Raw genomic sequence first — 13234 nt, forward strand, 5'->3', positions numbered from 1 at the left:
AGAATCCAAGATAACAAAGTGTGAAGCTGAATGAACACAGCAGGCCAAGCAGCATCTTAGAAGCACAAAAGCTGACGTTTCGGGCCTAGACCCTTCACCAGAGAGCCCGAAACATCAGCTTTTGTGCTCCTGAGATGCTGCTTGGCCTGCTGTGTTCATCCAGCCTCACATTTTATTATCTTGGAATTCTCCAGCATCTGCAGTTCCCATTATCTCTCTTACATTAACAGCAGTGCTTATCCAGTGAATATTGGGACTGTGATTGCCCATTATAATGGAGGGATCGCACAATTAGTTAAAAAAATAAGTAGCATATTTAATTCAGAATACAGCATACTTAATTTCTGATTGGTCCTTTTTATTGACTAAACATAAGTGTCGTTGCAAGAGAATATCTTAATTTATATCAAAGTAAAATTGGAATACTGACTCACTAAACTACGAAAGCAGAGCTAAATATCAGTGATCCAGGGATCAGCCATTCTCCCAATGCTGATTACACACTTAACAGAAAAGTAAGAGGAACCCAGAGTCAGTGAAAATTCAGTGAAACAGATCAATTTTCATTTTAGCTAGATAATGCAAAACCAACTTCATCCTCCCGCAGGACAATATTAGACTTGAATTGTTCAGCCACAATTTATTTTCAATCCTTTCATTCTGATAAGAATTTTATTGAATATGTGTTACAAATTACAATTATTTCTGTACTGTACCCCAATGAACCTAACATGCCAGGGATGATCCTCCAAGTTCGGGTTGCTGTTGAGGGGGACAGCTCAGAAGAGGCAGCTATTTGAAAGGGGTCCCAGATCCAAAAATTCTGATAATTAGCTGGAAGGCTGACATGCTGTGTTTCCACTTCTTCTAATGCAAGTACTAAACGCAACTGTGAAACAAACATATAAAGCTAGAACCTTTTGGTCTGCAGCTCATTGGGTTAAAGAAAAGTTTCTTTTCATGTCACCAATTGTTGTGAAGTATTTTTAGTCAAGCCTACTTAGTTAAAAATATCTGAGATGTGTTGGTGCTTTTTCATTGGCTGTTTGAAAATAATTCACTAGTGACAGCAAAATTACATTTATGCAGCACCTTGATCATACTGAAATGTCCTAAGCTGGTCTACCAGAGCATTATTAGACAAAAAGTGACACCACCCTGAAGATGGAGATGTGGTCAAAAAAATAGTTAGAAGCAGGGACATCGGGGAGAAGTGATAATGGGAACTGCAGATGCTGGAGAATCCAAGATAATAAAATGTGAGGCTGGATGAACACAGCAGGCCCAGCAGCATCTCAGGAGCACAAAAGCTGACGTTTCGGGCCTAGATCCTTCATTAGAGAGGGTCTAGGCCCGAAACGTCAGCTTTTGTGCTCCTGAGATGTTGCTAGGCCTGCTGTGTTCATCCAGCCTCACATTTTATTACATAGGGGAGAAGACAGGTTTGGGAAAAGACTTGGAGGTTGGAATCACACATCTGAAGGCAAGGTCACCAATATTGAAGAAAGCCAGGCAATAAAGGAGTTTACAAAGTAAATCAGAAACCTAAAATAGGAAAGTCACTACCTGAATTTCATTCATAAAGGAAAGCTGTCACTAGTTGCGATGAAATACTCTGCAGTTGCCAGCAATACGCACAATGTTCAAGGCCATGGCAGTCTGCATGATTAGGACCCCACCCACCACCTTAAAGATTCACTCCACTCACAGTCAGTGACAGCAGTGTGTACCAGCAACTCACCAAGGATCCTTTGGCAGCACCTTCCAAATCCACGTGTCTACCACCCAGAAGGAGAGGGCAGCAGACACCTGGGGACATAGTCATTTGCAAGTTACCTCCTGAGTTACACATCTTCCTGTCTTGGAACTATATTGGCATTCCTTCATTGGCACCGGCTCAAAATCCTGGAACTCCCTTCCTACAGCATTTTAGGTGCAGCCACTGTAGGTGGACTACAATGGTCCAAAGAAGGTGCTGACCATTAGCTTTTCAAGAGTAACTAGGGTTGGGCAATAAGTGCTGGCCCAGCCGGTGCTGCCACTATTCCATGATTCAGTTCAAAGAAGAAGTTCAATAAAATGTTAAAACTGTTTATAATGAACGTGTTTATGGTTTTTAGGCAAAGTGCACAAAGGATCTTCAACTAAAGAAGAGTGATGATGCTTTTTAGTAGCTTCAGCATTTTTTTTGACATTGTGTCTTGCTAAATCTATCCGTAAAGAATATAAAAGCAGGATATAATGCAGTTGGTGAAGTCAACTCAAAGCCACAGTGAGGCCTTGTAAGTTGTTCCTGAAGTGAATATTTGTTGACCGAAGTGAACAGTCTGTGAGGTGCGTGAGTCTGAGGTAGTTGCACATTTGTTTCCGAACTATTTTCATCAGGAGGGGGCAGGAAAACAGGATGGGTTCTGCTTTACAGATTTGTAGCTCATGAAGGCAACTAGACAGAGTAAATTGCAGCTGCCTTTCTGTTTTTAGGCCATAGGTCTTGTGTTCATTAAACCTATTGGCAGAAGGATCAAAGTTTGCAGAAGTGTTTGAAGAATTAAGGTACTCATTTGGAGAGGTGAGGTATCCTGCTGAATATGTCCAGGAATACTTTTGAGAGAAATCTGTTGTCCTTTGTGAGATGTTAAATGTCGTTTGAGATTGTAAAAAGTAGTCAATGATGTGTGTAAAAAGTGGATACATGCAAAAGAGCTGTTAAGGATTCTGTCATGCTGCCAAGGGAACCCATCAAAACTATGTCTTGGCCTTACTTCTTCGAAAAAAAATTGCTTCCAGTTTTAAAAAAATCCAGCGCCTGCTACTTCACTCCATCTGATCATAGGTGTTAAAGAATCTGTACTACATGACTGATTGCAATCTGTCACTATTATAGCAGGGTGCCTGTCAGTTTGTAGTTTGATTGTCAAAGTAGTTGTAAAGGCTCGGATATTGGCCTCTGACCACAAACGCTTGTTCTTATGAGTAACTAAATTGTTGAAGGAAGTTAAATATAGTGAACGTGTTTCAATGCATTTAAAAAAAAATGAATTCACCATTAGATTCTTGGAACGTTATATAAACATTCAATGTCGAAATACACCAAATGACACCTTCAGCCTGGTCTGCCATTCAATAAGATCACGGCTGATCTGCTGGTGTTTCAGATTCCACATAGTCTACCCAAATAACCCATGATTCCCTTACCTAGCAATACTCTGGCTGCTTCTATGTTAAAGATATTTAATGACCTTGTATCCACTTGCTTCAGAGGCACAGTGTTTCATAGTCTAACAATCTTCTGACAGAAAAGTCATTGATGTAAATTCTAAAAAGATTGAGGCCCCAACACAGATTCCTGTGGATTCCACGTGTTACATCCCGCCAATCAGACAAATACCCATTTATGCATATTCTCTGTTTTCTACCAGCCAGCCAATCTTCTTTACAGGCTTATATGTTAGCTCCTAGATAATGAGTTTTAATTTTCTGCAAAATACTTTAGAAGTGGTATCTTATCAAATGCCTTCTGAAAATCCAACATAACTACATCCTCAATATCATCTTTATCGACAAGTATTTTGATCCTTCAAAAACTCTTATAAAATGATTAAACAGGATTTTCCTTTGACGAAACCATGCTGACTCTTCCTGGGGTTTTTCTAAGTGCAGAGCTATAATCTCTTTCAACGATTGAGTTTAATACCTTCACTATGACCGATAGCAAGGTAACTTGGCCATAAAGTTTCCTGCCTCCCTCCCTTTTTGAATGGAGGGGTTATATTTGCAAATTTAAGAGCAGAATCTTTCTTAACAAGTTTGGAAAATTAACATCAAAGCATCCAGTACCTCATTAACAACCTCTTTTAAGACTTTAAATTGAGGTTAATCTGGTTTGGAATTTTGTCAGCTTGCAACTCCGCCTTCATACCCTTTCTTCTCTCCCGCAACAGCAATAGGTATCCCCATGTCCTTACCAAACATCCCACCAACATCCAAATCCAGAAGATCATTAGCCAGCATGTCTGCCACGTCCAGCCACTGGACATATATTCCTATCCCCTCCCTCGTCTGCCTTCCGCAAGGGCAGTTCCCTCTACAACACCCTGGTCCAGTCTTCCTTCACTCCTAATAAACCCCCCACTGCACCGTTCCCTGCAACCAGTGAAGGTGTGATACCTGTCCATTTACCTCCTCCCTCCCCTATATCCAAGGGGCGAAAAACATCCATTCCAGGTGAAGCACTTCCCACAAGCTGGTCTACTGCGTTTGCTGCTCACAATGTGATCTCCTCTACTTTGGGGAAACAAAGCGTAGGTTGGATGACCATTTTGCAGAACATCCATGTTCTGCCTGCAGAAAAGACCCTGATCTTCCAATTGCCTGCCACTTTAACACACCACCCTGTTCCATGGCCAATATCTCTGTCGCTGGCTTGCTGCAGTGTTCCAATGAAGCTCAGTGCAAGCTGGAATAACAACACCTCATTTTCCATTTGGGGATCGTACAGCCCTCCGGACTCAATATCAAATTCAATAATTTTAGGGCCTGAACTCTCCCATGTTCTAACACCCTACCCACACTCTAGGTTTTGTTATCACATAGCCTGCCATTACACACTACCGATTGTTAGCACTAACAGTGTACATTAACAGCTATTCACCCTCCTTTGTTTGTCCAACGATTCTTCTCTCACTTTGGGATCTAACCCCACCTTGTCGTTTACTCTTTACCACCTCCCCACCCCCCCACCTCCCCCCGCCCCGCCACTCTATCTTCTCCACATAAACCAACATTTTACAAGCTACCATCAGTTTTCAGAAAGGGTCACCAGACACGTCAGGTTAACTCTGACTTTTCTTCACAGATGCTGCCAGACCTGCTGAGCTTTTCCAGCAACTTCTGTTTTTGTTCCTGATTTACAGCATCCGCTGTTCTTTCAGTTTTTACTCCATCAGTTTGCTTAGTACCATTTCCCTTGTGATAGTAATTTCACTAAGTTCCTCTCTTCCTGCCACCTCCTGATTTACAGCGATTATTGAATTTTTTTTGTATCCTCTATAGTGAAGACAGCAGCAAATATTTATTCATCTGTCATTTCCTTATGATTCAGTATTAACTCCCCATTCTCATTGCCTGTAGGACCAACACTCAATTTAAATACTTTTACTTTATACCAGTAGAAACTCTTGCTATTCATTTTCTCCAGCTGACTTCCTCTCATACCATAATTTCTTCCTTCTGATTAACTTTTTAGTCATTCTCTGCCATTCTTTGTATCCTGAATAAACATTTGACCTACAGCTCAGCTTAATGCAGTTATGTGCATATTCCTTCAGTCTGACACTTTTCCTAACTTCTTTCATGAACCTGGTTCCTCTCTTTGGGTATTTCTTGTCATGACTCTTTCTGTTGTCACTCCTTTTCTGATCCTCACTTCATATATTAATATCTTGCTGTATTTGATATACCACATTTTTGCACATTTGATCCCCTTCTCCCACGATTTAGTTTAAAACTCTCTCTACTTCCTGAGTTATGTGATTCACAAAAGAACTGATCCCAGTACAACACATCCCTCATTTCCCCCCGTACTGGTGCCAGTGGCTAAACGCCAGAACCCAAGTATTCTGAAATATCCTTTGAAATTTCTGTTGCTACATATCTACTGATCTATCCCTTAACCTAATATGGCATTCACTTCACTTGCTCAACTTACCTACCCACATAGTTGCTGCTCTTAGGATTTGCAATATAAGTTTTAGACACAATTTTTCCTATTTCAAGCTGGATGCAAAGTTAAATTATTTTGTGGTTGCTGTTATCTAGAATGCCTTTACTATGTCATTAATTAATTCTGTCACATAATACATCATTCGAGTCTAATGTAACCTGTTCTCCTTGATTCCACAATGTGGTGCTCTAAGAAACCATCCTCATCGAGGCAACTGCTGTCAATCTACCTTTTTCAATTTTTATGTAATTTAAAGTCATCTGTAATTAATGATGTCCCTTTTTCATAGTTCCCAGTATTTCTTCTGACTGACCTTGTTCCACATTGTGATTAGTGTTAGGAACCTGTGACACTTTTCCCACTAGTGACATCTTTCTTTGACTATTCCTCACTTCCACTCAGGCTGATTCTACATCCTGATCTCCTGAACCAATGTCAGCTCTTCACTATCGCACAAATACCATACTTGATTAACAGTGCTGCCTTTACCAAGCTCCCTATCCTTCTGCAATGTCATATAGCTTTCAATATTTAGGATTGAATCTTTGTCATTTTGCAGCAAAGACTCTGTAATGGCCATTGGACTGTATTTATTTACTTCTCTATACACAATCAATTCATTCACTTTGTTGTGAATGCTATCCACATTCAGATACAGAGCCATTACTTTTCTCTTTTTGTTATCTTTGTAATGTCTGATGTTGGTTGTTAGTGTATTCCTGTGACTTTTTTCTCTCTCTGACCCTCGTTTCCACTATTACTATCTTTCTCTATTACCTTGTTTGCACACTTTGATATACCACATATTTCCACATTTGAGCTCTTTCCCGGATTAATTAGCTTAAAACACTCTCTACTTCCCAAATGATGCCTTTCAAAGAACACTGATCCCAGTATAGTTCATGTGTAGACCATCCCAACATAGTCCTCATCTTCCCTCCTATTGGTGCCAGTGGCCAAGTGCTCAAACCCACTTCTCCCATACCAGTCTTTGAGGCGTGTATTCTTCTCTCTAATTTTGTGTACTCTATGCAAAGTTGCACGGAGATCATAACCTTTGAGGTTCACATTCTTAACTTCGTGCCTAGCTCTTCACACTCTGTACACATTACCTCTTTCCTAGTTTTACCTATATCACTGATACCTACATGGATCACATCTTCCTCCCTCCCACTGCAAGTTCCTTTCCAGTGCTGAGCAGATGTCCTGAACTTGCCACTGGACAGGCAACACAACTGCCCGAATTCTCAATCTTTGCTGCAACTACTGGTGTCAATCTCCCTAACTCCACTATGTCCTACTAAAGCTATATTTGTTATTGCACACCTCACTTAAATGACTTCCAGTAGAACTCTGTAGTCATGGTCAATTTGTTCACTGATCCTGCAGCCCGTGCACCTATCCAAACAGGCTGACAGAACATCAAGTCTATCGGACAATTTCAGAGGCTGACACCCTTTCTTCATTCCCAGTCATACCACCTGTCCCTGACCACTGACTATAACAGAACATGTTCTCCTCAGTGGTGTGACTGCTTCTTGGTACAAAGAATCAAGGTAACTTTCTCCCTCTCTGAAGTATCACAGTGTTGGTAGTTCAGCCTCCAATTCATAACTTCAGACCAAAGCCGTGTGAATTTCAAACATGTTTGCAGGCATACTAGCCCTGGATCATAATGATATCTAGGAACTCCTACATACTACAGCCTTGACAAATCACCTGTCCTGGCATTCACAATGCATTTTAACTGATTAATTGTTTCATTCACTTATTTATGCTGCCTTGTACAATACTATTTTAAATTTACCACCTTTATTTATAGTATGTTAAACTCAAAAGCAGAAAATATGTCAACCACTTACCAGAGACTCAACAAACAGCTACGTTCTAGTACAGCTAGAACCAAGTCCAATCAATTCCTGTGAACCTAGCTCAGTCTTTGCCCATCATGGGATCTTTTTCTCACCTCCTTCTCTCGGCAATGCTGACTGCCTATCAAGGGGTCCACATCTCATCCAAACCTCACAATTTTATTTCATATCAGTATGAGTCCTGCGGATTGTCCATGGTGGATACAGAGAGAGATTTTGCAGAAGGTATATAGGGAAGGAAAGGTAGGTGAGGGGATAAGGGTTGAAATGAGTTGGCATTACGTATGCAAAAGGCTGTGGGGCTGGGCAGAGCAGCACAGTTTGGCATGGAGAACATGAGGAAACATGAGGAAGTTGCTGGGGATCTGAGGTAGCATGGATGGGACATAGGGAGTGTATGGGGATGAGGTAGATGTGGGGGTAAGGGCTAGAGGACCTTTCTGTTTAAAAAAAACATTTACCAGAGACAAAGTGATCCTCAAGGTGTGCCTTTCCAATATATTCTCCACAGACTCCATGCCTGGTAGCCCATGTAGCAGTCCCTGAACGTTTAACAGGGGCAGCCTTGCTTTGACTGTCAAGGGACCAAATCAGGTTTGAGAGCCAGTAATTTCCTCAGCATTCCTGACCTGAGTATGATGATCAGGATCATAAGCAGAGAAGGTGCATGTGGGCAAATTCACTGTGAAATGAGGTCCCAACTTGTTACAACACATTCAAGACAGGAAGGGGCATTAGGGAAATGGAACAAAAATAGATTGAAATAAAGGAACAGGAAACTATTTGATAGTTACTTGTTTCCTTTAGCTCCTCATAGAGTCTCTGTCCCATACACCATGGGCAGGGCATACTTGGAAGCTGCCTCCAATATTTCCTAATAACTGAAGGCCTGGGGCTGAGAGAGACAAAATCTATAAATTGTCTCTCTCATCCATTACCTATGTCATGCTATCATCCACAAACTGTAGAGCTCATCCTAAATAGTGGACTGTATAATTGTGAAGACATCATTTTCTTAACCCTACCTTTCTCAGGGTAACACTCTCAATTGCCCAAGGATGGCCAAACTATAGCTTATTCTGTTAATGTATGACAGACCTAAGTCTCACTCAATCTGAACAGAATAAAAATCTGTCAGCTGACCCCATTCTCAACTACATATTCATCATCTAAACAACCAAGCTAAACATCCCCATTTCCTACTGTGCAACTAATGAACTCAGCTGGTAAATGGTGTCCTTGTGATAGAAAATACTGGACAGCAATGGCCAACTCTTTGAAAATTTCACTATTCATTGAATTTAGTAACAAGATGATGGTGTGTTGGATGAACTAAAGGCCTTTTCTCCCAGTTAATACATTCAACAACAGCTTGTATTTAGATAGAGATAGTAAGAATTGCAGACGTTGGAGACAGAGATAACACAGTATGGAGCTGGAGGAACACAGCAGGCCAGGCAGCATCAGTTGATGTTTTGGGTCGGGACCCTTCTTCTGAAAAGTCTGAAGAAGGGTCCTGACCTGAAACGTCAACTTCCCTGCTCCTCTGATGCTGACTGGCCTGCTGTATTCCTCTAGCTCCACACTGTGTTATCGCTGGCTTTTAAACTACAAAAACAGTTTAGCAGTGTTGTCAATCAATATCCAGCACCAGGCTATGCAAGTAGAAGAGAAATGATGGAATATTTGCTCAGAAAGTTAGATTTTGAGGAAAGTCATTGAGGAAGAGAGAGAGAGTGATTTAGGATGGGAATTTCAGGGCTTGGGGCCTTGGTAGCTGCAGACTCAGTTTTGGAGCTGCTTAAAAACAGGGATGCTCAGGGAGCTAGAATTTGAGGTACACAGGGATTGCATAGATTTTCGCGGCTTCCAGAGATAATGGATAACTATGCAAAGATTTGAAAATGGGTGAGAATTTGAGGAATAGGAAAAGGTGATGAATTCATCCAACTCACTCAATTATTTATGTCCTGATTTAAAGGAACAAATTGATTCAAGGCAACTGCCTAGTGCTAATAAAAATGTGGATCAGTTATGCGCACCAATGGCACCTAGAACTTCAGTCTCAGCCGATGTGTACCTGCAACAGATTAACATTCACTTTGGAACAGGGTTTCTAAATGTCACAGGCTGACAGCCATTACTGTCGCTTTGAGCAGCTCCTGTGGTTGCTGCATTCAGTTACCTGCTTGCTGGAGGACATGCTCGCTAGTGCACTGATGCTGCCCGTATCCGCGACGACCATGGCTGATGGAAAACGTGTAGTGTGGGAATACTGAGGAGGATCTGGCTTGTGTGTGTACACTGGAACGAAACCAAAACAAAACAGCAGAGTTAGATGAGTGCCTCCTTCACTAACCTTGAATCCTCAAGCTGATGATGTTTTCACAATCTGTGCTTGTTCCATCATGTAGGACATTAGAGACAAGATTCAGATAATGAGTGGAACAAGATATTGTGCTTCTATATTAATTCATGTATTGTAATGTTTAATTTGAAGCAACTTGCAATGTAAAATATATTTATATCAAATAAAATGGTATTGTTAATTGAGAGAGATTTGTGCAGGCCATGTCTCATAGATGCTTACAGTACAGAAACAGGCCATTCAGCCCATCAAGTCTGCACCAACCCACAAATATCTGACTACATTAGTCCCATTTTCCAGCTTTTGGCCTGTAACCCTGCTTATAGTCATCAGCACTGCATACAGAAGCAAGAATACAAACAGCATATAAGAGTGGAAGGATCTTTACTCTGTAGCTAACCCTGTGCTTATCTATTCTGGGAGTATTTGATGGGGATAATGTCAAGGGAGCTTGACTTTCGATTAAAAGAGTAGAGTGAGATTTACTTTCAGTTTGGTTTCAATTTAACTGAGAAGAAGGAGCTTTGCTCTGCCCTCGCCCTGCGTTGTAACTGTCCTGCGAGGTTTCGGTGGAGACAGTGTTGAGGGATCTTTAATTTCAGTTTTAAAAAGTAGTGGAGGCTCTACTTTCAGTTTAAATGAGCATCAGTGATTCCAGAAGGTTATGGTGCTACAAATCGCACCTGGGGAGACGAATTAACAAACTTTCTTTGCAAAAGAGTTTAATAGAAATTCAGGAGAACACGAGAGAAGCAAGTTCAACTAGTGAATAACTACGACTGTGTTTTAAATGGTAAAAAATTGCAGCACGCTGCTGTGCAGAGGGACTTGGGTGTCCTTGTGCATGAATCGCTGTAGGTGGGACTGCAGGTGTAGCATTTGATTAAAAAGGCAAATGTAATTTTGTCTGCCATTGCTCGAGGGATGGAGTTTAAAACCAGGAAGGCTATGCTGCAGCACACCTGCTGAGGCCACACCTGGAGGACAGTGTGCAGTTTTGGTCTCCATACTTGAGAAGAGATATACTAGCACTGGAAGGAGTGCAGAGGAGATTCACTCGGTTGATTCCAGAGTTGAGAGGGTTGGATTATGAGGAGAGACTGAGTAGACTGGGATTATGCTCATTGGAATTCAGAAGAATGAGGGGAGATCTTATAGAAACAAATAAGATTATGAAGGGAATTGGTAAGGTGGAGGCAGGGAGGTTGTTTCCGCTAGCAGGTGAAACTAGGACTAGAGGGCATATCCTCAAATTAAAGAGAAGCAAATAGATGTAGGACTGAGGTCAGGAGAAACTTCTTCACCCAAAGGGTCATGAATCTGTGGAATTCCCTGCCCAGTGAAGTGGTTGAAGCTACCTGACTGAATGTTTTTAAGGCAAGGCTAGATCAACCTTTGAACAGTAAAGGAATTAAGGGTTATGGTGAACGGGCGGGTAAGTGGAGCTGAGTCTCAAAAAGATCAGCCACGATCTTACTAAATGGCAGGGCACGCTCGAGGGGCCAGATGGCCTACTCCTGCTCCTAGTTCTTATTATAACAGAGCTGAGTCTTGTCAACACCAGGAACATAAGGTGGGCCAAAAGCAAATTGACAGCCTGGTTTTACCATTAACATCAATGTTAACGGAAGCCACGTCAAATGTAAATGGTTCACAAATTTGTTATTAAGCCAGTTTACGGTGCACCATAAATAAATTTCTCTTTCCCTCCACAATGCACTCCTCTCCTGACTGTACACCCGATAGGTCTGGGCTACTTGACGGGAGCGTCCAAAGATTTGAAATCCACCCTACACCCTACTCCATGTGTGGCAGCAGCAGCAGCCGCCTTTTAAACGGCATTGTTTGTTTGAAGACGAAACAAAAATCAATTTTCCAGATGCTATTAGTGAAACTTACTGGGTGATAATTTACTGGCAGAAGCCCAAAGCACATCCCGTAGGCACTTGTTCCCCATAATGACACACCTGGAGACTGAAGCTCCTGCACACCACAGTGTTAGCACTGAGTCCAGTGCACAAACTGAGCACTGCTTTGCTAAACATAATGAACAAAGGAGAATATCACCTGAGGAAGTAACCTTTAACTACAGTATGCCACACCTCGTGTTTGTTGCTCAAAACATACTGGCCCAGATTTTGCCATCAGCAGGAAAGGGAAAGCACTTATGGGAAAACACAAAAACCTGGTGATGACTGTGATGGGATCTTCCACTCTCCTGATCCAATTTAAATCTGCTACCTTGTCACATGGTATGCAGCCATGGAGATGTCAGTGAGCAAGGTGAGTGACCAATCACATTGCAGTATTCAAATAGTGAGCCTGGAAATGTGAAAACCATTGAATCTGTTCACTTTTACTAAAAATTTCCAGTTAGTGCCATACTTTATGGTTGAACTAAGACAGAGATGACAAGGATCCTTGGATTTATAAATTGAAGCACAGTGCATAAAAGCAAGGAAGTGGTGCTTTGCCCCTACAAATCATTGGTCAGACCACATTTGGAGTATTGTTTTCAGTTCTAGGCATCTTATTTTTGGAAGGATGCTCAAGCTGTCAAGAGAGAGCAAAGGAAACTTACTACAATGGTGCTGAAAATGAGCAATTTTAGATACAAGGAAAGGTCAGAGAGATTGGGCTTATTCTCCTTGACACAGAAAAGGTTAAGTGGTGATCTTATTGAGGGTGTTCAAAGTTATGAACACTTTTCACAGGGTAAAAAGGATATTCTGTTTCCACTAGTCAGTAACCAGGGGATTGCAATTTTAAAATGGTCAGCTCATGAACCAGTAGAGATGAGGAGAAATGCCTTTACTCAGAGATTTGTTAGGATTTGGAATGCACTAACAGGGTGAGTGGTGGAGGTGGATTCCATGCAAGGTTTCAAAACAGAGCCATACATGTATATTTATATATATATATATACTTTTAGTGATGAATAGGAAGATTGAGCTGGAGAATGGAATCAGCTGGGTAGCTTTTTCGAGAGCTGGAATAGACATGATCAGTCAAATGGCCTACTTTTGCACTGAAAAATTCTGTAATTCTATGAAAGGGAGGGGAAAAGGGATATTTCTACTTCAGGTAAACGCCTAAAACACACTTACGGCAGACCTCAGTAATTATCTCCAAAGTGAAAAATATTCTTTCTGGATGTGCATAATAAAAATAATTGCTTTAAGTAATGGGACTAACCCTAAAATATCCCTATTGAGAGGCACATGGAACTCCTCCACCCCCTTCCTTTTTAGTGGTTGCAAATGCTTCCTGGTA

At 41.3% G+C, this 13234-nt stretch overlaps 1 protein-coding gene across 6 annotated transcripts in view; it reads right to left on the reverse strand.

Annotated features, from left to right (window-relative positions):
* The window catches only part of LOC125464507 (hepatocyte nuclear factor 1-beta), a 108196-nt gene that overhangs the window by 22993 nt on the left and 71969 nt on the right, over positions 1-13234 (reverse strand). For all 6 annotated transcript variants that reach the window (XM_048556924.2, XM_048556922.2, XM_048556926.2 and 3 more), the window contains one exon: positions 9779-9897. In XM_048556924.2, coding sequence (XP_048412881.1) covers positions 9779-9897 — 119 coding nt within the window. The remainder of the gene's footprint in view (positions 1-9778; positions 9898-13234) is intronic.

This window comes from Stegostoma tigrinum, chromosome 27 (assembly GCF_030684315.1).
Source record: "Stegostoma tigrinum isolate sSteTig4 chromosome 27, sSteTig4.hap1, whole genome shotgun sequence".
Taxonomy (NCBI): Eukaryota; Metazoa; Chordata; class Chondrichthyes; order Orectolobiformes; family Stegostomatidae; genus Stegostoma; species Stegostoma tigrinum.